This window comes from Telmatherina bonti (assembly GCF_933228915.1).
Source record: "Telmatherina bonti genome assembly, chromosome: 19".
Classification (NCBI taxonomy): Eukaryota; Metazoa; Chordata; class Actinopteri; order Atheriniformes; family Telmatherinidae; genus Telmatherina; species Telmatherina bonti.
The window spans coordinates 14,019,819-14,043,388 of NC_136617.1; the positions used below are offsets into that span (position 1 = coordinate 14,019,819).

A 23,570-nucleotide genomic window follows, 5' to 3' on the forward strand; every position below is an offset into this window, starting at 1 on the left:
CTTAGTTCCTCCTGTGTGAGGTTGATTTCTGCTTTTCAGGGAAAAAAAGAAATAGATTAGTTTCATTTTCTAAGAAATTTGTGCTTATCAGATAATGGTTCAGTATAGTCTGTAGGATAGAGCACAATGAAATCCCTTGATGTTGTTGAAGCTTGAATGGTGGTCCCAGTGGGAGGTGGTAGCATTAACAGACAGCTGAGTAAAAGCTTGGCCTTCTAACACTGAGCAAAAACATGCTACGGCTGGCAGTATGAACAGATTTAATCGCATTGTTTTAGCAGGTGTACCAGTGTTTTAAAAACCCACATCTACACACCAATTTTGGCTGACAAAGGGTATACGTGAAGCTGCACTCTTAGAGCTGTGTGCACCTTAGAAGTCTGAGCAGCTGGAGCCAATTTGCATATTCACTGATCTACACATGTTAAAAAAAAAAGGTAGTTCCAACTCAGCCTGTATAAAGGATTAGAATGTTAATTTCTTTTTTTTTAATTTAGCTTTTGAACAAGTTTTTTTCATGATAGTGACATGAGTTTTATGGATTTGAATTAAAACTGAAGCAGCAGCAAGGAGTTTGCAGTTATGTTCAGTATATCATGTTTTAAGTGACTCCTAGTTTGGCTGAATCTCTAAAAACAGAGGTGTAGAGTGCAGAGTAAGCATGACTCATAGACACAACAGACACGGTATTGAGAAACAAACCGCTTCAGAGTAAACTGCAATTTGCCTTTGAGTTTAGAACAAAGAGCAGCCCAAAAGCAGTTTGCACAACATCACAAAAATTAAAAATTAAAAATAAAAAAAGTGTAGACTAAAGGTGTGTTGCATTTCTTTGTTCTAGTGAATCTGTTTCTGGCTGTGAATGTCTCTTTCTTCATGTTTGGCAAACAGGGAACAAACTTGGCAGGAAAACCAGAACAACCCTCCCCCTCCTCATCCCTCTCCTCCCCCTTCTACACTCTCTCCTCCCCTTTTCTCTAAAATGTGATCATGTTCATTCAGTGCTCAGTTGCTCCGACCATCACACCTTCATGTCCTTTGTCTCTGCTCACTCTTTGTCTCTCTGTCTGTGTTCCATCTTTCCTTCCATCCATCCATTCATCCATCCATCCATCCTTCCTCTCCCCTTCTCTGCCTGCCCTTGTGAATAATGTCCAGTTTCAGGTTTCTGACAGCTAGCCTGCTTGGAAGTTCGCTGTTGCTGCTGCTGACTGCTGGTGAGTCTTTTAACTGTCTGACTGTTGCAGCTGTTCAACTTCCTGTTCTGGTGAATTAATTTGTCTGCAAACTGTAAGCTGACATGTTTACCACCTCCTCTTCTCCCTACTCCTCATCCTCCTGCAACCACTGGAGGTCTTGCTCTCTGTTTGAATGAGGATAACAGAATAGCTTAGGTGTTGGCTTTAACACATGCATATTTGTTTAACTTGTTTAAATTGTTCAAAAACTAAACTTAAATCTGCAAAAGAAATGACAAAACTTCTCATTTCTACCATGTGTCACTTTTAAGATGAAAATGATCCGCAGAGTTTTTAGCAAGGCCTCTTTTTAAGTTAATGAGCAACTTTTTATGCAGAAAAACAAACATGGAGATGGTGATCTTGTAGCTTTTAATACAGTACATTTACTCTCTGGTATTACTGCATCGCTTTGACAAGAAGAAATGGATTTTTTTCTTCCAATGCTGCAGATTTGTGAATTAAATCTCATTTAAATTTGAGTAAAAAACCTTATCACTGTGCCAGATTGACGGTTAAGTCTGTCTTTTCACAATAAATATTCTGGAAAATGCAGTAATTCTGGAAATACCTGTCAAATCAATACCGTGTCAAATCAAACATAAATCTGACGGGACTTTAGATTCACAGGGCTGAGGCGGCATTTGAAGAGGAAAATCAAACAACCATAAAGATAAGCAAACACTGCCTGCAAAAACTGGAGGATGTGTTTGGAAGCTCTTAATTCTGCTGTAAATCCTGTTTTTTGTTGACTTCCTGCAGTTTTAAGGACCACCTGGTAACAATGATGCACTCCACAACATCTTATACCACTTTTTTTTTCATTAGATATCAAGAATTTAAACATCAGCTTCATGACAAGATGCAAAAAAAAGAAAGAAAGGAAAAACGGACGATCAGAGGCTTTTTTAGATTTTATTTCTTTACATTATTTTCTTGGTTTTTGAAAGTCAGTTTATAATTGCAACAAATCACAAAGATACATTGTTCAGCTGCTTCCTCACAGATTAATCATGTGACATTTTCCTGATGGACTCCCTCTCATGTTGGGAACGAGGGTCATCATGGTTACAGGGATCAGCGTTGACTGTATAGGACAGATATGAGCAGCTGTCTCTGGCGCCAGAATTTAACCAGCTAACGGCTGTTTTTTTTTCCAGATCTGAAATAACCAACAGTCCCTTAACAGCACACTACTTTCATTTTTTTGTCTTATTCACACTGAACATGTGTTTAACTGTGTGTCAGTGAGTGTGTGTTGAACAGCTGGATTTTGTAAAGTTCCTCAAAGGATCATGTGACTTTGCCAACAAACACCCCCGCGCTGTTACAGACCCCCTCAGGCTTATATTTTCTTGACTTCCTGTCACTCTCCTCCTCTTCTTTTCCTCCTTTTTCTATCCTCTCCTTAACTTCCTCATCCTATTCTTTGCTCTCATGTCCCTCTTTACCCAACTTTGCTCTCTCATGTCCTTCTTTCTTTATTACTTCCCCCATCCTGGCTTTCCCAATTTCCTTTTCCCACACCTCCCAACATTTTCTCTCCTTTCTGTCTCTCTCTTCTTCTCATCATCCTCTCTATTACTGTTTTTCTTCCTTCCTAATCACATACTCTTCTCTTTTCCCATCTTCAGATACTATTTTTCCCAGCATCCAAGTTTCACCCATTCAGTTTGATTGACAAATGATATCAGCCATTGTGTTTGTGTGTGTGTGTGTGCATGTCAGCTGGTTTTCATTTCCTCTGCTGTCACAAGGCTCTGTGATTGACAGGCCATTAGAGATGACACACTTCCTATTTGATGATTTATTTGCAGCCCACCATCTGATTGCATGAGAGTTTAGATCCCAGTGGGGACTTTAAAATGACGACACATGACCCGTGGGGACCTCATGTTCCCCTTTTTTTAATGGTTTAGAATTAAGATTTTAAGGTTGTGCTATGGGACTGCTTTATGCCAATGTTGTGTTCCCAGAGGGACATAGAAACAAATGAGTGTGTGTTCTCTCAAATCTCTGAAACAGCTAATCCAATCAATTTTACAGAGGCAATAAAGAGATGAGCCCAAAAATTCCAACCACCTGTCATCCAAAAACAGAGATAAATTGTGAAAGTCCTAAATCAGCTGAGTTGTGTGCCCAGCCATTTCTAAGTGGGTCTACATCTGCCATGTCCAAGTGACCAGCTGACTAACCCTGACATTGGTCTGTTGTACACAGACTCTAACATGTTAACACATCCTCTGTGTTATTTACTCCACCAGGATAAATCAGCCTATATGTTCGGATTATTTGAGTAAACTCTCCCCTCACTACTGTGTAACATAGCAGGATAACATGAAGATGAACTCAAACCAGATCCGATTTGACAGATTAGAGATTGCAGATTATCACTGATTGACCTCATTCATGAAGTATTTGCATGACTTTTTTTTTTTTAACCAGTTTGGCTTCTGAGGACATTTGTGGAAAAGGGAGGACATTTTTGCTTTATATTGACATTTATTCTAACCTCTATTTATATGACAGACTTTAAAAAGGCCTTTTGAAGGTTCAGTGTGCTTTACAAGTGTATTGTAAAGGAGAAAAAGGAAAGATGTGAAGGAGCTACAGGGCGTAGTGTCAGGGCGTAGTGTAGCAAAGCAGATGAGTTAAATGTTCAAAAGGCACATGTTTGGTTGTTAAAATGATGCTTATTTATATCCTTAAAATGATCAAACATTCATCACACACTCAGAAAAAAAATTTCCATGTAAAATAAGCTGCTTATGATCTAAAAATGTGTCATTAAAACAAACTTAGAAGCATAGAAAAACAAGGAAAAGTTTATTTCATTCCCTCTTATTCTATCACAGATCTACTTTTTTCTGCTCAGAAGTAATTTCCTACCAGAGAAACAAGAGACACAGTTTTTCCTCGGTTTGTGACAAGTTGTTTTTCATCTGGGAGCAGCTGCTCCAGACTGTGGCGAGAACTGTGGAGCAAACAGAAACATACATTTTATGTGTTTACATTAATGTGCACAGAAAACGCGATAAAGACTAAATAAATCCTGCTTCCTGGGAGGAAAGGAACATCAGATGTCTCTGTGGAATTATCAGCCTCCTAACAGGTTTGATAAATCTGAGTTACGATGTGAAACTATGAGGATGAGCACAAACATTTTCCCAGGAAGAGACTCTGAGAGTTTGACTGCATGCAGCTGATGAATGTGAGGCAGGATGAAGATGTTCCACAGGGAGCAGCTTTCCCATCAGACTGTATCTGAGGGGTTTTCTCATCAGTTTTGCTCTTCAACCTTAGAACATCTCTATATCTGAAGCTGTTTTCCATCCACCTTCTTCAGCGGGATTGACTGGAGATTTAGCTCCACCTGCTGTTAATCTGCCCACTTTAATAACACAGAATCATGTATCAACTTATCAGGACCTGATCCTGTTCAGGTCATTACATGCTCACAAGTACATACAATATGATATTTTAATGTATTAGATACATATGAATATACTTTTATTTAATCTCTCTGGTACTGGTTCAAAATAAAATTAGGATGAAACCAGCTGATGTCCATCTTCCTGATTGTCCGTGAATCCTATTTACAGATGAGAATTGTGTGTCTGTTGTCTATGCAATTTTTTATCACATGAAAAAAAACAATTTAACATCCATGAGGAGTAAAAGATTCTCAAAAACAACTACAACTACGTAAATCACCAGTTGCACGAAACCGGAGCCTCTAAAATGACCAAAAATAAGCACCTTTAGTATGACTTAAACACCCTAAAGAAATGGCTCATTTAGCTGAAGGACCAGAAGAAACTCCTTAGAGACACCTAAAATAACACCAATGACCTCCACAAGCAAATAAAGAACCGCTACAACTTTCTAAATGATCCACCAGAATACTCTACAGCTGCAGTGGAGCCACCTGAAGGGCACCAGCATCTCTTTGAGGACCCCTTAGTCTACGCAACCACAATAATTAACAGCCAAAGCACTAGAACAATAATCTAAATAGTCACCAGGATCCACTTATCATATAATACACCTGCATAAATAGCTAGCACAATCCCGATAGTAACTTTTACAGGGAGCCAAGTAAGTCAAGGCCTTCACGAACCATTCTCCTGAGCCATATGAAAAGCCTAATAGACAATCATAAATACTCAAAATTAACAAGCTGTAGAGCCTCATTTCAAGTGAAATGAATCTCTTAAATGGCATAACAAGAACAAAAGAACTTCTTAAAGGCTGCAAGAACCTCCTCAAGACTTCTTGAGGAGTTCTCCAACCACAGCTGTTAGAAACACTTACTGGACCAGAAGAAACTTCCAAAAGTCCCCAAAACTTTCTAAAGTACACACAAACAAGAACACTCAAAAGGAGTTTGTGTATTTCATTAGTCATGAGTTTCCTTAGATTTTGACGAGAGGAGCAGATAATTTTGTTCTCACTGATTTTTATTAATACATGAGTGTGAAATGAACCGATTGAGGAATCCATGTATCTCAAGCCAATAAATCAGACTGCAGAACAGGAAGGCTGAGTTATGATTCACTGAGACCACACATCAGCAGACAATATGCTGCAAGAGGAGAAGTTTGTCTTGTTCAGACAAAAGCAGGAACTCAGTTACAGTCCGCAGCTTCATTGTTGTTCTCTCTGGGTTCAGATATGTTTTCCTGACCACGTCATTTTAGACTCTAACATCACCTCACAGCCACTGTGGTCGTATTGGAGCTTCAGTTCACATGACACTCGTGTATGTTTGATATGATTGTTCAGGTCAGGTCAGTAAAACAGCCGCAGTTGCACAGCAAGCATGATTTCATTTAACAACACTGTTGTTGAAAGATTCCTGATAAGGCTGATGTTTGTTTAAGTACAGAAAGAATGATTAAATTCTATGTTTATGCAACAATCTAATGAATATTTTTATATTGCAACAGTTGTGAATTATGAAGCATATGAACTCTGGAAAGAGAATTTCTGACTTATTGCTCGTGTGTTTATTGGTACAGTTTTAAAAGCTTAATGTTCTGAGTCAGCAAGTTTTTCTCAAAGTTTCTGTTAAAAGGCAAACAATCTTAGAAAAATAAAAACAGACAAAAATTGCTGAGCTACATTCAAACCAGGGAGCCAGTCCTTTAGAGATCTGCAACGCAACTCAATCCTCTGTTAAAACTTTAATTCCAGTCAGATTATCTTCAGGGATGAGAGATGGTTAACCATGAGGCCACATGCCCTCCCAAAAATCCAGATCCCAGATGATGAGAAGACAAACTGAATCTTATGTGGATAAATGTCCGTTCCCTTTTTGCAGGTGAATGCAGTATGTAATATACTTCTATATGTTGTTCAGCATTAATACTACCATCAACACATGTTCTGGATCACCATGAAGCAACATCTTGCGCAATCCCACATGGGTAAAAATACTTGCATGTTTAAGTGGCGGGGAAACCTGGTGTTCTCAGTCCTGCAAGTTTTCCATGCTCAAACAGACCTGATTAAAGTCAAATGGATCCAACAGCCTATAAAGTTCTGCACTATGACTCCATTCATGCATCCGTGCATTTTTCATTATCGCTTAGTCTGGTTAAGGGTTGCGGGAAGCTGCAACCTATCCCAACAATCATTTGGCAAGAGGCAGGGTGCATGATGATTTATTCACTTAAGCGTGTTGTAGCAGGGAAACAGAAAAAGTACTGGACAGGGAAGCATAATGATTACACTAGGTAAAGAAATGTTGACAAAAATAACATTTTTCACTTATTATGCTTTACTTTTACATTAAATAACAACTTACGTATCAATAATTAATTAATAATTTCTTAAAACCATGTGTCTTTTTTAGAAGCTCTTATTTACACGTGCCACCCTTTCCCAGTCAGTGTCCCTACCTGGTCCCCTATTAAACATATTCCCTGACACACCCCTGGTTCTTTATTAAATGTAGGAGGAACAAAAGTTTAAGTAAATCTCATTTGATCTCAGTAAAGCCACATAAAAAAGAACCTCTGTTTATATTTGATAAAACCCCCTTAAACAAGGTTAAATATGAAAAGTTAACATAATTATCTTGAGGATTTATGCTCTTGGACATGTTCTGTGTCTGAAAATTCAATATAAACATGTATCAACAGTCAAGATGTGCTCTCAGATGTATTACAGTGATGACTAAGAAGAATGGAAATCAGGCCGAATAACTCAGGAAGCCAGCAGAAAAATCTCAAAAGAAGTCCGGAGTAAATGTCTTTTTCTCTAACACGTCTGCCCCCCCTGCAATGTCTGGAGAACGGTAGATTTAGTTTGTGTGGAAGATTAAAATAAAAGTTAATCATGAATAAAACTGAACTAAACCAAAGTTTAAACAGCAACTTTCCAACATAAAACTTTAACAGTAATCTCAGTTTCATCTGTAGAAGTTTTATCAGAATTGAAACCAGACACTTAACACGTTGTTTGGACTGGTGGTTCAACAACCAAACTGTCTGCTGTATGAAAGCAGCTGGATTTATAACATCTACTTTATGCAACAACTACAGCTCTGTTCAACTGTAAATTAAAAACATGCACAGAAGGTCTGTGTATGCACAGACACACATTCCCAACAGTCTCTCCTCGAGGGTGATGGAAAAATAACTTTCATACTTTGCAGACATGGAAAAACACAAACTAAACTAAACACACTCAAAATCAGACAACACCTTTTACCGATCTTAGATCCTCAACGGTCTGAAGATTAGCTTTCAGACGTGAAACCTGAAGTACTTATTCTTCATTCATCTGATGCCATGCGTCTTATTGCAGATTAATCCTTGAATGATAAATACATCAATAAGTTGAAAATGCACTACTCAGAAAACGTTAAGGAGATTCAAGCTTTTCAGTGAAATTTACCAAAAATGTAAAAAGTTGACACACTGACAATATATCATGACTATAAGACATTTCAGGACAGTTATGTGATGGTAATTCCTTCATCTCAAATAATTTACCCAAACAAAACTTCACAAGTTTATTTTATTTATTTAATCTATTTCTCACATGGGACTGCACAACCTCACACCACACAAAACCAAAAGAATATGCAAAGAAAAAAAAAACACATTTTGTTGCACCACCATGATAGAAAAAGAGCAGGAAGAAGTAAAAACTGATAATACCTGCCCCCTTCTAAAAAAACAAAAAACAAAAAAAAACAAACACACACATGAATGGTCAGTCAGTCAATTACTTGACAATCAACCCCCATATTATAAGAAAAGAAAATACATAAACAAGTGATATTAATCAAGTAAATAATCACATTCTTTGATATCCAACATAAAATCCATCATTCACTTGATTTATACATCCTTAAATTGATATCTTTATACATTCATTTGAACTGAAATACACTTGTACACAAATTAAGTAAATGTGTACAAGTGAAGTCAATGTATCCTTAACTTGTGCATTAGGATTTGTCTTGGTCTAAGGATGTTCAGGTGTAAACAGAGGGATGAAGAGGACTGTTAAGATACAAGCTGTCTCTGAACCAGAACATTTAGCTGTCCATTCGTGGTTCAGACCCCTATATTGGCTTTTTCTTAGAGAACATGAAGAGTGTACATGTACATTAAAAACTTTAGCAAGAGTCAAATCAAAATAAATTAATGATTTTAGGTTCATGCTGACATACATAAAGTCAAATATCACTAATTTTTTGTGAGTTTATATTCAGTTGCAAAAACTGAACTATACACTAATTGTGTTGACATTTCCTGACTTTTAGCTTTTGGCGCCTCTGAACTAACATGTGTTTTTGCAGGTTGTTGTACTTGGACAAACGCTAACATCACTGTGTTGTGTTTGCAGTTTGTGAGGCTCAGTATGACGACAACACGACTCCTCCAGACTATTATGACTTAAGCACAACCTTCGAGTACAGCTTTTACAGTAAGTCATGCTGAGCCTGAGGGGGCAATATATATACAGGTATAGCGTTAAGCTGGTTTAAATCATATTTATCTGATAGACTTCAGTTTGTTCATGTAAATGACAAGTCCTCCTCCCAAACTACAGTAAGTCATGGAGTTCCTCAAGGTTCTGTACTTGGACCAATACTCTTCACGCTATATATGCTCCCTTTAGGCAAAATTATTAGATAGCATGGAATAAATTTTCATTGTTATGCAGATGATACTCAACTATACTTATCCTTTAAACCAGATGAAACAAATCAGCCCAATAGGCTACAAAATTGTCTCATAGACATAAAGACTTGGATGTCTAGAAATTTTCTCCTCTTAAACTCAGATAAGACTGAAGTAATTCTCGTTGGATCTGAAAAACTAAATTTTCCGGTTTTGTAATGAACCTGGATGGCATTACTTTAGCTTCCAGTGCTACAGTGAGAAACCTTGGAGTAATATTTGACCCTGACCTGTCCTTTGGCCCACATATTAAGCAGGTTACTAAAACAGCCTTCTTTCATTTACGTAATATAGCCAAAATTAGGGACATTCTGTCTCGGAGTGATGCAGAAAAACTGGTTCACGCTTTTGTTACTTCGAGACTAGATTACTGTAACTCTCTATTACTGGGCTGTCCTAAATATGCCCTGAAAAGCCTTCAGCTGATCCAGAATTCTGCAGTCAGAGTCCTGACCAGAACCAGCATGAGAGATCATATTTCTCCAGTTTTAGCCTCTCTTCATTGGCTGCCTGTTGAATCTAGAATAGAATTTAAAATCCTTCTCCTTACATATAAAGCCCTCCACAACCAGGCACCACTATATATCAAAGACCTCATTGTTCCTTATATACCAAGTAGAGTACTTCGTTCGCAGACTGCAGGCTTACTTGTGGTTCCTAGAGTCTCAAAGAGCCGAGCAGGAGGCAGAGCCTTTGGTTATCAGGCCCCTCTCTTATGGAATAAGCTCCCAGTTAGTGTTAGGGAAGCAGACACCCTCCCCACCTTTAAGACTAGGCTGAAGACTTATCTTTTTGATAAGTCCTATAGCTAGGGATGGTTAGCATCCCTTAGTTATGCTGCTATAGGTTTAGACTGCTGAGGGACATTTCCTGATACACTGAGCTTCTTTCTTTTTCTCTTTATCTCTTTCTTTTACCCCCCCATAACAGTGTTGCATCATTAACATGTATGTCTCCTGTCTCAGCAGGTCTCCCTGGCCGGGAGTAGCAGTTCCTGTTGTCTGTTGTCTTTCTGTCCTCTTCCCCCCACACAGCAGAGGCAGATGGCTGCCTGTCCTGAGCCGGGTTCTGCCGGAGGTTTCCTTCCTGTTAAAAGGGAGTTTTTTTCCTTCCCACTGTTGCCAGTGTGCTTGCTCAGGATGGGAGATTGAGTTGGACTCAACTCAATCTGTTGGTTTCCTTATATAGGCTGTTATGAATTGGCCTTCATTATGTTTTCCCCTCTGTCTGTAAAGCGTCTTGAGATGGCATTGCCGTGATTTGACGCTATATAAATAAAGTTGAATTGAATTGAATTGAATATGACAAAAAAGTATTGAAAAGAAACTGATATGAAAAAGTCCAATTATAAATAATTTTAAAAAGAAATTAAACAAAAGTGGAGATCAAATCCCAGCTGATGGATGCTTTGTGATGTTTTCAGGTAACACCAGCGATGAAGAACTGGAGAAATTCAGTGAACAGTTCATTGACACTGAAGAAGATGAGTTAGAGGGGAACGAAGTAACAGGAGACCAGAAAGTGGTGACTGTTGCACAATCCACACAGAGGACAAAAGTCAATGTTCATAGCTCTTCACCGCTTCCTATTTCCTGGGTAACAATGATTTATTGATTAATTAATTATTTAAATTCAAATGTAACCATTTTTACCAGTGTCAGCGAGTTCTTACTCTGAAACCAAAAACTTATCAAGCCTCTTGAGTCAACCATCCTTTTTTTAAATATACAAGTAACAGAGATTAGCTGCAGGTATATACTTTACTGTGCAAACATGCATATAAATATAGCCTTTTAAAGACTTTCCTGAGCTCCATTTAGGATTGTGGTGAGGTCCAGACTTTAAGAAGAATTCATCACTCCAAAATACCTGCTACTGGTTTTTAGCTAATTTCTTGGTCTCCATGTCAGATGATGTTTCACCAACAATGAATGAATGACCTGAATCCGATTCATCCATCAAGTTTTCTCTAGATTTTTTATTATTATTTATTTTAAGAACACCACTTTAAAATAATCCTAATCTGAACTATGTTTTCTTTGTTAGTTTGTTGCTGTTAGGCTTGACACTTATTCTTTTGTGCCCTATTGGCCCAGTATCAAGTCTTTTCACACTGTGTTGAAATCAGTTATTAGCTAACAGATGTTTGGAAATAATTTATTTGTGTTTTCTCTCTCTTTCTCTCAAATGGTGTTTTCTTTCATTTCATTTTATTTGTCTCTGGAACAATTCCACTTTATTTGTATAGCGCCACTTCACAACAATGTTGTCACAGGGGCACTTTACATACACGAATCAATATACACATCATTTCAACAGTGTGAACAGGGTGCTGAGTGAAACCTTGGACAAACCAAGAGCCAAGTTATTTTACCTTTTACTTTCTTTGCAATGAGGCCAGGTTGCATGCGTAAATCCAACATTTGTTTGTGGATTCTTGTCAAGATTTGCTCCTCGCAGCCATCTCATAATCTGTTAATACCCGACGTCCTGTGGGCAGGATATGGCAAATAAATATGTAATTTATGGAGTCTTACTTTCAAGTACCAACACATTATATACATAATTGGAAAGCTAAGATTCGTGAGAATTGACTGATGGATACATTTCCGCACCACAATTGTAGTTGTAGATTCAGTTAACACTCATTTCAGACCAGTCACAAAAGTAATTTGTCTTTGAAGCCATACTGTACTCCAGTAGCAGTCCCGTTTACATCACCAAGTGTCCAGTTAAAGTTATTCAGTGATATATTGGGTCCAAAATAAGTCTTTTATCTGTAAAATTTCCCAGGATGTTAAAGAGATAATATCTGTTGAGATCTTTTTCTAAGAAGATGTATGCTTGCAACAGTCAAAACTCCTAAACATTTAGTGTTTAATCTTGCTGGTTAATCTTGCTTCGTTTAGTCTTTCCTATGTGTTTCATTCCAGTCACATAAATATAGTGAATAAGTCTAAATGTAATACATATTGACACAAAAACAGAGAGTTTTATCTACCATTCTGATAGTGTGTTAACTTCAATGCAACTATTTCTACAGTGTACTTTTTGCTTTATATCCTGTCTACAGTGTGTGCTCTATCAGACACCAGTTGATCTGTGAGAGCATATTTCCATTAGTAAGTTAAATGCATGTGTGATGAGCTAATGTGAAGGACCAATTTTTCTGAAATATACTCTAGAAAATGTGGTTAAATGTCAAAATGTCTTTAAACTACTCCATAGCTCTATAAAATCCCCTTTAAACTTATCAAACTAAACTGAAACATCAGAGAAATTTTATTTAACCACTAACAAAGTTAAGCAAAGGCTGAAATTCAGTTATACTGGCATGCATAACCCTGACTATGGTCAGACCTGTTTTACATGAAACCAGAGATGCTTCCCTTCATTTTCAGCTGAATTCTTTGAGGACACAATGATGAGGTTCAGACCTTACATCCAGCTGAGCCCGTCATGTCTTCTCTCAGTTGTTTTGAACTGAGGAGCAGAAACACGATGAACCACAGGAACTGGTGATCTGGATCAAAGCTGCATTCTGTCAGATGTTATTTATAAAAGTGCTGATTCAGCAGCTGTAAGCAGGTGGCTTCTGTTAACAGTCAGAGTCCATCTGCTTTCTGTAAGTATGGATCTGATCTCAGCCAGCATCAGTGAACATGACACTCCTTGTGTCAGAGAAGCAAAAACAAATATTGCAACATAGACAGAGAAGCAAGGTTAAAAATACAAACACACACACACACACACACACACACACACATCAGAATAACTGGAAAGGCTGGATAAAAAGAAGAGAAAATAATGTAAAAGAATACTGCTAAAACTACAAAACTCTGCTCATCCCTTATGATGTTTCAAGTAACCAGAACTAAATAAATGTACATATTAATGTATGTTTTAAAATAAGCTATGATTGAACAAGTTGCTGATCTATTGTCTAAAGCAGGAGAGCTCCGGTCCAGGATCTACTATTACATGTCATGTTAGCAGGGCTCATTGCAGCAACATGCTCATTCAGTCGATGCTTTCATTCCTATCCTGCAACTTTTAGATGCATTCCTTGTCCAACACACCTCAATCACATGACTAAAATCCCTCATTTGCATGTCATTCAGCTTTGCAAAAGTCTGGTAACCATCCAATCCGTTGATTCAGGTGTGTTGGAGAAGGGATACATCTAAAAGTTGCAGAGTACTAACTCTTGAGGACTGGACTCGAGCACCCCTGGTCTAAAGCTTTTATAACCCTTTTGGGTTGAATCATTCTGGGATTCACCTACATCTCAGCGGTGGTGTAATCTCACTGTCCAGTTACTAGAGCGGCCACCATATTTCCTCTCGGCCAGACTCCAGCTCGGAAGAAGACGCATGTTTACAAACTATTCCATCCATCCATCCATCCATCCATCTTCTGCCGCTTATCCGAGGTCGGGTCGCGGGGGCAGCAGCCTAAGCAGGGAAGCCCAGACTTCCCTCTCCCCAGCCACATTTGCCAACTCTGCGGGGGGGATCCCGAGGCGTTCCCAGGCCAGCCGAGAGATATAATCCCTCCAGCGTGTCCTGGGTCTTCCCCGGGGTCTCCTCCCCGAGGGACGTGCCTGGAACACCTCACCAGGGAGGCATCCAGGAGGCATCCTGACCAGATGCCCGAGCCACCTCATCTGGTTCCTCTCAATGCGGAGGAGCAGCGGCTCTACTCCGAGCCCCTCCCGGATGACCGAGCTCCTCACCCTATCTCTAAGGGTGAGCCCGGCCACCCTGCGGAGGAAACCCATTTCAGCCGCCTGTATACGAGATCTCGTTCTTTCGGTCACGACCCACAGCTCATGACCATAGGTGAGGGTAGGAACGTAGATCGACTGGTAAATCGAGAGCTTCGCCTTCTGGCTCAGCTCCTTCTTCACCACGACAGAACGGCGCAGAGCCCGCATTACTGCAGACGCCGCACCGATCCGTCTGTCGATCTCACGCTCCATCCTTCCCTCACTCGTGAACAAGACCCCCGAGATATTTAAACTCCTCCACTGGAGGCAGGACCTCACTCCCGACCCGGAGAGGGCAATCCACCCTATTCCGGCTGAGGACCATGGTCTCAGATTTGGAGGTGCTGATTCTCAATCCAGCCGCTTCACACTCGGCCGCGAATTGCTCAAGCGAGAGCTGGAGATCACGACCAGATGAAGCCAACAGGACCACGTCATCCGCAAAAAGCAGGGACCCAATCCTGAGGCCACCAAGCCGGATCCCCTCAACACCTCGGCTGCACCTAGAAATTCTGTCCATATAAGTTATGAACAGAATCGGTGATAAAGGGCAGCCTTGGCGGAGTCCAATCCTCACCGGAAACGAATCCGACTTACTACCGGCAATGTGGACCAAGCTCTGACACCTGTCGTACAGGGACCGGACAGCCCGTACAAGGGGGTCCGGTACCCCATACTCCGGGAGTACCCCCCACAGGAGTCCCCGGGGGACACGGTCAAATGCCTTCTCCAGGTCCACAAAGCACATGTAGACTGGTTGGGCAAACTCCCATGCCCCCTCCAGGACCCCAAAGAGGGTATAGAGCTGGTCCACTGTTCCGCGACCAGGACGAAAACCACACTGCTCCTCCTCAATCCGGGATTCGACTATCCGGCGGACCCTCCTCTCCAGGACCCCTGAATAGACCTTACCAGGGAGGCTGAGGAGTGTGATTCCCCTGTAATTGGAACACACCCTCCGGACCCCCTTCTTAAAAAGGGGGACCACCACCCCTGTCTGCGAATCCAGCGGTACTGCCCCCGATGTCCACGCAATGCTGCAGAGGCGTGTCAGCCAGGACAGCCCCACAGCATCCAGAGCCTTAAGGATCTCATCCACCCCCGGGGCCTTGCCGCCAAGGAGCTTTTTGACCACCTCAGCGACTTCAGCCCCAGAGATAGGAGAGTCCACCCCTGAGTCCACCAGCTCTGCTTCCTCATCAGAAGATGTGTTGGTAGGATTGAGGAGGTCTTCGAAGTATTCCTTCCACCGACCCACTACGTCCCGAGTTGAGGTCAGCAGCTCCCCACCTCCACTGTATACAGTATTGATGGAGCACTGCTTCCCCCTCCTGAGCCGCCGGATGGTGGACCAGAATCTCCTCGAAGCCGTCCGGAAGTCTTTCTCCATGGCCTTGCCGAACTCCTCCCATGCCCGAGTTTTTGCCTCGGCAACAGCCGAAGCCGCATGCCGCTTAGCCCGCCGGTACCCATCAGCTGCCTCCAGAGTCCCACAGGCCAAGAAGGCCCGATAGGACTCCTTCTTCAGCTTGATGGCATCCCTCACTGCTGGTGTCCACCAACAAGTCCTGGGATTACCGCCACGACAGGCACCAACGACCTTACAGCCACAGCTCCGGCCGGCCGCCTCAGCAATAGAGGCACGGAACACAGCCCATTCGGACTCAATGTCCCCCGCCTCACTCGGGACATGTTCGAAGCTCTGCTGAAGGTGGGAGTTGAAGCTCGCTCTGACAGGGCACTCAGCCAGACGTTCCCAGCAGACCCTCACAACACGTTTGGGCCTGCCAGCTCTGACCGGCTTCCTCCCCCACCATCTGAGCCAACTCACCACCAGGTGGTGATCAGTTGACAGCTCCGCCCCCTTCTTCACCCGAGTGTCCAAGGCATGTGGCCGCAGGTCCGACGATACGACTACAGAATCGATCATTGAACTGCGGCCCAGGGAATCCTGATGCCAGGTGTACATATGGACACTCTTATGTTGGAACATGGTGTTCGTTATGGACAATCCATGACGAGCACAGAAGTCCAATAACAAAACACCATTTGGGTTCAGAGGGGGGGGGGACCATGCCTCCCAATCACTCAACCTCCAGGTCTCACTGTCATTGCCCACGTGAGCACTGAAGTCCCCCAGCAGAACAATGGAGTCCCCAGAAGGAGCACCCTCCAGCACTCCCTCCAAGGACTCCAGAAAGGGTGGGTACTCTGAACTGCTGTTCAGTGCATAAGCACAGACAACAGTCAGGACCCATCCCCCCACCCGGAGGCGGAGGGAAACTACCCTTTCATCTACCAGGGTAAACCCCAACGTGCAGGCACCAAACTGGGGGCTGATGAGGATGCCCACACCTGCTCGGTGCCTCCCACCATGAGCAACTCCAGAGTGGAAGAAAGTCCAGCCCCTTTCGAGGGTACTGGTTCCAGAGCCCAAGCCATGCGTTGAGGTGAGTCCAACTATATCTAGCCGGAACCGCTCAACCTCGCGTACAAGCTCAGGCTCCTTCCCCACCAGAGAGGTGACGTTCCACGTCCCTAGAGCCAGCTTCTGCAGCCGGGGATCGGACCGCCAGGGTCCCCGCCCCTTGCTGCTGCCCAGCTCACATTGTACCCGACCCCTACGGCTCCTCCTGCAGATGGTGAGCCCACTGGAGGTGGGGCCCATGTAACCCTTTCGGGCTGAGCCCGACCGGGCCCCATGGGCGAAGGCCCGGCCACCAGAAGCTCGTTCTCATACCCCACCTCCAGGCCTGGCTCCAGAGGGGGGTCCCGGTAACCCGCGTCCCTGTCTTTCCCTGTCTTTGTATTCAGACCTCAGACATGAAGTTTTAATTCTCCATAAGCACTCTTCCCCAGCAATATCCTGTCTGTTTTCTTTTTTATGCTTTCAATTCAAAACCAGAATTTCTACAGTCTATCACAGTCAAGACAGCAACACAGGCTGCACCCACACAAGTAGTCTGTCCAGAATGTCCTGGCTGGTTTTGTTCCCTAATAAACACTCACAGTCTATAATATGGTTACGCCTGTAAACTTAAACAGATATCTGAGGAATATTTGGTTAATTTCTTGCATCAAACCAGCTGAACTGGCCTCAAACCTCAACAAGTTTATAACAGCTGTCAGAAATTGAATGAACAGATCTGTGAAGTTTACATCCTCTGCCACCAGAGGGGGGCATGCCAAACATGTGAACTGTTTCTAAGACAATTCTCTTTTATTAAAAATTTTAGGCAGAACCTCTCAGTAGGGTTTCATCAACTTGACTTGCTGTCTTCATTAGCTGAATGATTGATCACCCCTTAACTTTTTCTCATGAAGCAGATTTCTGTGTGGCACCAGCATCTTATCTCCTGTGGGACTGAACCAGCTGATGTTGTATTTATTTACTGTCTGCAGGAACTCAGGACACTATTCTGGACTCTCATGATCCTAATGGTCCTGAACATACAGCAGCTGTGACACACACTCCCGTGTGAGCACACACTCAGCAGGTGAGGCTCAGATGTGACAACCATGTAAAGAGAAAATGATCAGGAGTTGTACTATTAGTCAGGAGTAGAAGTGAATGTTTTTAGGTTTTAGGGTGTCCTGTTTGTTTACTTGTGCAAATACAACCCTGAGCCTGGATCATCTTTCTTCTTAGTCTTCCAGGTAATAGAAGCCCAGTATAACCCAACCAGCAGGGGGTTGTGGTGACATTAATTACATACGATTTAGAGTGGTTTAATGTGGATGATTTTGTTGCCTATCCCTGAGTCTGTCAGATTGTAACATCTTATAATATGGAGGCCTTTGCTACAGTCACAAGGTTGTCAAACTCTGGTTCTGGAGGGCCACTATCCTGCATGTTTTTGCTGTTTTACTGCTCCACCTGGTTCACATCAAATAGATCCAACAGCTTATTATGTTCTTCATAATGACCCAATAATTTTGGTCTGGTGATGTTTGGAGCATGGGAACAAAAGAAATCTGCAGGATAGTGGCCCTCCAGGACCACACATATGGTCTAAAGCCTTAAACACAGAACCACTCACAACTAGCAGCACTTCTTGGACGAAACCATTTTCATGAACTAAAGGCTCAATTATTGACTTAATTGAACAATGGGAGCTTATGCAGGATCTGTGGAGGATGAAGTTTAAATCAGAAAAATTAGGAAAACCGACAAAAATATCTGCTTGTACTATTGTAGGCAAGTGCAGATGTGTTTTTTTTAACTGGACATGTGGTGCATTGTTCTACTGCAGCCACACCTGCAAAAACATGACTATAAGAGCAAAGTGTTTGAGGGGAAAACATTTCCTGCATATTCTCTGTGACGTTCTCAACCAAAGCTTTGCAAAGAAAAAAGCTGACTGAAAGTTTTGCATGTTAATGCAATTATTAAAAGAGAGAACTTATATGAACTGATATTCAAATAGATTAACCCCATCTTTAAGCTGCTGCACTCAGATCTAATCTCACAATATAACTTGTAGTAACACGTATTTAATACATAAAAATAGGACAAGTGAAATTGAAGATTTAAAGAGATCATTTTTTTGACAACTGCCAAATAGATGAGCATTTTAGGACCACAATACATGCATTATGTTCTAAAAAGAAAAAAATAACACTGAAACACCTATATATCCTTACATAAAAATGGAATGAAAACCCAGACAAGCACAAAAGCCCCTTGAACGCATGCAGCAGTTTGCACGCAATTTTAACTAATAACCTGCTCCAGTGTTTTTGGTCAAATCACATAACTTTATCAAGACAATTCAGGAGCTTATGTGTCAGTTCAAGTCTTTGTCTGCATGGAATTATGTGTCTAAATATGCTGTTGAAGATCAAGCAATCTGACAGAAACCTTCAGAAAAGTTGCAAATATTTTCTCTCAGACCCTGATAACTTTGTGACCCATGAGGCCATTTTTATTCTGTTTGGCTAGACTGCTGACATCACGCTGGATTATATGCGTAAAGGTAAACGGTTTTCGAAATGTTTGACTTTGTTTAATCATTTTAAACTTCATCTGCTTCGACAGATTCACTTTCTCCTGCTGCTCCTGACATTTAGAGTACAAATCAGATAAAAGGTGCTGAATTAAAAATGACTTGCAGAGAAGTTAGTCTTCTGTCAGGATAAAAGCTTTTTGTCCACTAATATGCTGAGCTGAATCCTAATTAAACATTTTCATGGGTCACACTTGGCTTATGAGGTGTACAGGTTTTCCAGACTTTATTCCCAAAGCTGAGTACAGTTTCAGCTTGAAACAGAATATAATGACTGGCAAATCATTAAAACAGTAGGATAAGTGGCAGCAGATTAGTGGGATGATTGTTTTTTAAAAGGATTATTATAGAGAAGCTGATTTGATCACACCAAGCAATTACTAAGAACTAAGAACTGCACCATTAAGACCATTTTCATTTGTGGTGCATCTTTAACTCTATAAAACCAAATGTATTATATTTGACACATACAAGACATTTCCCATCAATTTATAGTAGAACCTTTGCTCGAAACCTTGTTCTGCCCCATATGATCCTGGTCTCCTGCCCCCTGGATAATAACTGAAAGCAGAAGATTACAATAATTTTGCCTATCACATGGTAATAAATGCTGAAAATACCAAAACAGAAATAAATTGTTACTTTTTTTTTTTTTTTTTTTTTTTTTTTTTTACATTTTGTCACAGGGCCAAATACAGACTTCAGATTTTACAAGCTGGACTTTTATGCCCAGCTGTTCCTAGGTTGAGCTTTAAAGGGTTAAAAGATTTGCAAAAATCTGTTGTCAAGACAAGAAGACAAATCTGGAAGACTTTAATTTTCAGACAGCACTTAATTAAAAACAGAAAACAGCTGTAAGTGAGCAGAGATCTGAACTGCATCCACAAATATGAGTTAAAATAGTACACAATTCACTTCATTCATGCAGCATCAATTCACAGCAACTTCGTCTTGCTAAAAAAAACAACAGAACTGCTGATCTTTACTTTCAGTCCCCGTCCTGAGCATTCACAATTACACATACCGAAGAGCAAAAGGAAAAGAGAAAGAGACCTTCAGCAGAACCCGGCTTGGGGAGGAAGACCATCTGTATTTATCGTTTGCAAGAAAAGAAAAAAAATACATGAAAAACATCAAAGAAATACTTCAGATGGGCTGAGAGGAAAAACAAAACAGTCCTGTAGTCTGACAAAACAATATTTTAAAATCTTTTGCACTTTTGAGCTGTGAGATGAGAAACCATCCTGGTTGTCATGAGAAAACTAAATCCGGGATCAATAATGGTACAGACGGGCAGAAGTATATTTCAGCAACACATTGTTAAAACCTCAGTCTGTTAAAATATGTAGGAGTCATTTCCACTGAGAATAATAATGTCTCTGGTCCAGAAAGCAATCACTGAGATATTTGCTGTTTGTGTCGACAAAAATTCAGTTTGAATGTTAGGAATGGGGTTAAAAGCTAAACTACATAGATGTATGAGACATGTGTCATACAGCACAAAAAGTTTATTTGCAATCAGTACAGCACTAGATAAAAGCTCCTACATTAACTGTTCATCCTCATCAACCAGTCAGCTTTTATTCACATATCTGTAATGGACAGAAATAAAAATTCATTCATTTTGTTCTGTGGATTCTTTTTCTAAAATTTCCTGAAAACTTGGTAAATTTAGTGTTTTATTTCACTTCTGGTCTGTTTCTATTGACTTGTTTTTTTTTCCAGCTGTTGGCAGGTCGGTCGGATCATCCTGTGTGTGGTGGGGTCTCAGCAGAGACTGAAATCCCTCCATCCTCCTGAACGTGGCTCCCTGAGGCCACAGAATGGCACCAGGTGGACCTCAGCCAATCACAGAACCCGTTTGTCCACAGCTCAGAACAGAGCCACGAACTTGCATCATAAAAATACGAACTTCATTACATATTGAATCATTTCAGAGAGAAATCATAGTTTAAATATCTGAGTTTGGGAGAAACAGGACAGGACCAAGACCTTCTCCACATGGTGACATGCTGGGAATCTATACAAGTATAGATGTTTATTAATGCCAAACCTGCTGAGTTAACCAGTCATCTAGAAATTATATTTACATTTGAAGCAACAAACATACTTTAAAGGAAACAGACCAGGAAGTTATATTGAATTACGTATTTAAAAATTATCCAAAATGTTCCGCAGAAATACTCACAGTTCTGTGCCAAGACCAAAAGGCATTTGTTTACCAAGCATTACCCAATCCCACATATTTACAAAATATCTCTGTTTCTGACAGTACAACCTCACTGCTGTTCTACAGGAACAGTAGGAAAATATGGTTTTAAATATGAAATAATTTGATTTAATTTTACCTCTTTTTCTGCTAACGTAATCTTAAAGCGGCCGCTTATATTTATATATTATTATTGTATATTAATGTTCTATTTCATAGAATATCAATCAGACTAAAACTAATCATAAATTGATATTTTATTACATAATGTAATTATACCATTGTTTTCACTGCAATAAATAAATGCAGAATTTTTCAAAGTGGTCAAGTGTAAAATACTTTGCTATCATATTTATATATATATATATATATATATATATATATATATATATATATATATATATATATATATATATATATATATATATATATATATATATATATATATATATATATATATATATATTTGATAGTAAATGTGTGCAAGTAACCAAAACCTCATTTTCCTCATTTTCCCAAGAGCTTCTGTTAGATCAGGATGTAAACTTGGTTTGTGGTAGTCCGGTGTGTTTTTTAATCTCCTTTTTTAGACTAAAGGATCTCATACATACTAGTTCTATCACACCTGAACACAAATATGAAAAGATTTTTTTTTTTTCCCTAGGCAAAATCCAAGACTGGACAACTTTTTTACTTTAATTTTTGCTCATTATTTTTTCTGCTCTGAAAAAACTTTCATACAGTTAATGTACTTCAAGCTTCTGTTGTCTTCCGCAGATCAGTAGTGCCCTCTATTGTTATAGAAGATGCTGTTCATAGAGATAAATACACAAGCAAGATCACATCACCTCAAATCACTTGAACTCTCCGGCTGTGTCCGCATGGATCTGTTTCTTTAATATAAATAACAATTCACCACAGTTTAATTCACATCTGTTCTTATCCCCAGTTTCACTGTGAATCAAACACCAGCACGTTGTCAACAAGCAGCACTTAGCAGTTCGTTAAGCATTGTGTTATATAGAGACAGAATAGAGAAAAAAATGTTAAAATGAGAAAAAGTTTATTTTAATATTCCCGACTCAACACAAGAGCAACATTCAGTTATGAAAAAAAAATCCTAAACAATTAGAGGACTTTCAAGACAACCAATAACAGATGTTTAAGTGCTTTGTTGTTTATATTTTGTCTTTTCCAATAAAATATAAAAAATAAAAAAACTGCTTCTCCTTTATTATTTAATGTACCAGATATGGTTTAGACACACAAGCTATGACTCCAGGAAACAGCAAATGTGATTCATTTTCAAATAAAACATTTCATGTGTTTTTAGGTAGAAAACCAGGTTAGATTTTGGTCTTACTTCACGATCATCCGTTTTTATTAACCTTGTCTGAGAACGCAGACTGCAGCACTGCCCTAAAGCAAGATAAGATTAAAACTTAAATTATCTTTATGGAAAACCTTGTCTTAAAAATTACCCCAGTGTACAATAAAAGTGCAAAAAATAATTAATATAATACAATAAAATAAAAGATCATAGGATAAACAATACTCTCTGTCCAGTTGGAGACTTTTCCAACCCAGTTTACTTCTGTTTAAACTTTATAAAATAATGTCTTGTCAATGATTCAGTAGGATTGAAATAAGATTACTGTCCAAAACAGTTTCAGATATAACATTGTTGTTACCTTGATGGCCTTATATTCATCTTTTCAGACACAAGAGCAAATCATATTATCACCTCTAGGGTCGTTATCTTCAACAAACAATCTAAATATTAGATTACAATATGAATCTGTGCAACTCAACTCAACTCAACTCAGCTTTATTTATAACGCCCTTTAAAACAACCAGAGTTGAAACAAAGTGCTGTAAAAAAAAAAAAGATCAGCCAAAATACCAACAAACGGTTAAAAGGAAAATAAACAATACAATAAAACAACAAATGAGATGAGTTTCTTAATTCATCACTGACTTTATGAGAGAAATTCAGAGCTGATTTCTAATAGATGTTGATTCTTAAAGTTTCTGTGTATAATTCATATTATGATATTATGAACTAAGCACACACACACACACACACACACACCCTCTTGGTGTCTCCATGAAGCCCTGAAGCTTCATGCGTTGAAGGTTTATTTCTGG

General features: G+C 40.0%; 1 protein-coding gene across 1 annotated transcript; it reads left to right on the plus strand.

Moving 5' to 3' along the window:
• The first annotated feature begins 1,026 nt into the window (after positions 1–1,026).
• On the plus strand, positions 1,027–21,740 carry LOC306770159 (uncharacterized protein). Its single transcript, XM_079258981.1, has 5 exons — positions 1,027–1,217; positions 9,102–9,182; positions 10,863–11,035; positions 17,610–17,704; positions 20,939–21,740. Exons 1-4 carry the CDS (start codon positions 1,151–1,153, stop codon positions 17,670–17,672), a joined length of 384 nt encoding a protein of 127 aa, XP_079115107.1. The 5' UTR covers positions 1,027–1,150; the 3' UTR covers positions 17,673–17,704; positions 20,939–21,740.
• The last annotated feature ends 1,830 nt before the right edge of the window (positions 21,741–23,570 follow it).

Bases quoted from the DNA above. Each gene is read 5' to 3' on its own strand.
- LOC306770159 (XM_079258981.1), top strand. From the start codon at position 1,151: ATGTCCAGTTTCAGGTTTCTGACAGCTAGCCTGCTTGGAAGTTCGCTG. The intron at 9,183-10,862 runs GTAAGTCATGCT...TGATGTTTTCAG, and splicing joins CTTCGAGTACAGCTTTTACA to GTAACACCAGCGATGAAGAA. The intron at 11,036-17,609 runs GTAACAATGATT...TACTGTCTGCAG, and splicing joins CACCGCTTCCTATTTCCTGG to GAACTCAGGACACTATTCTG.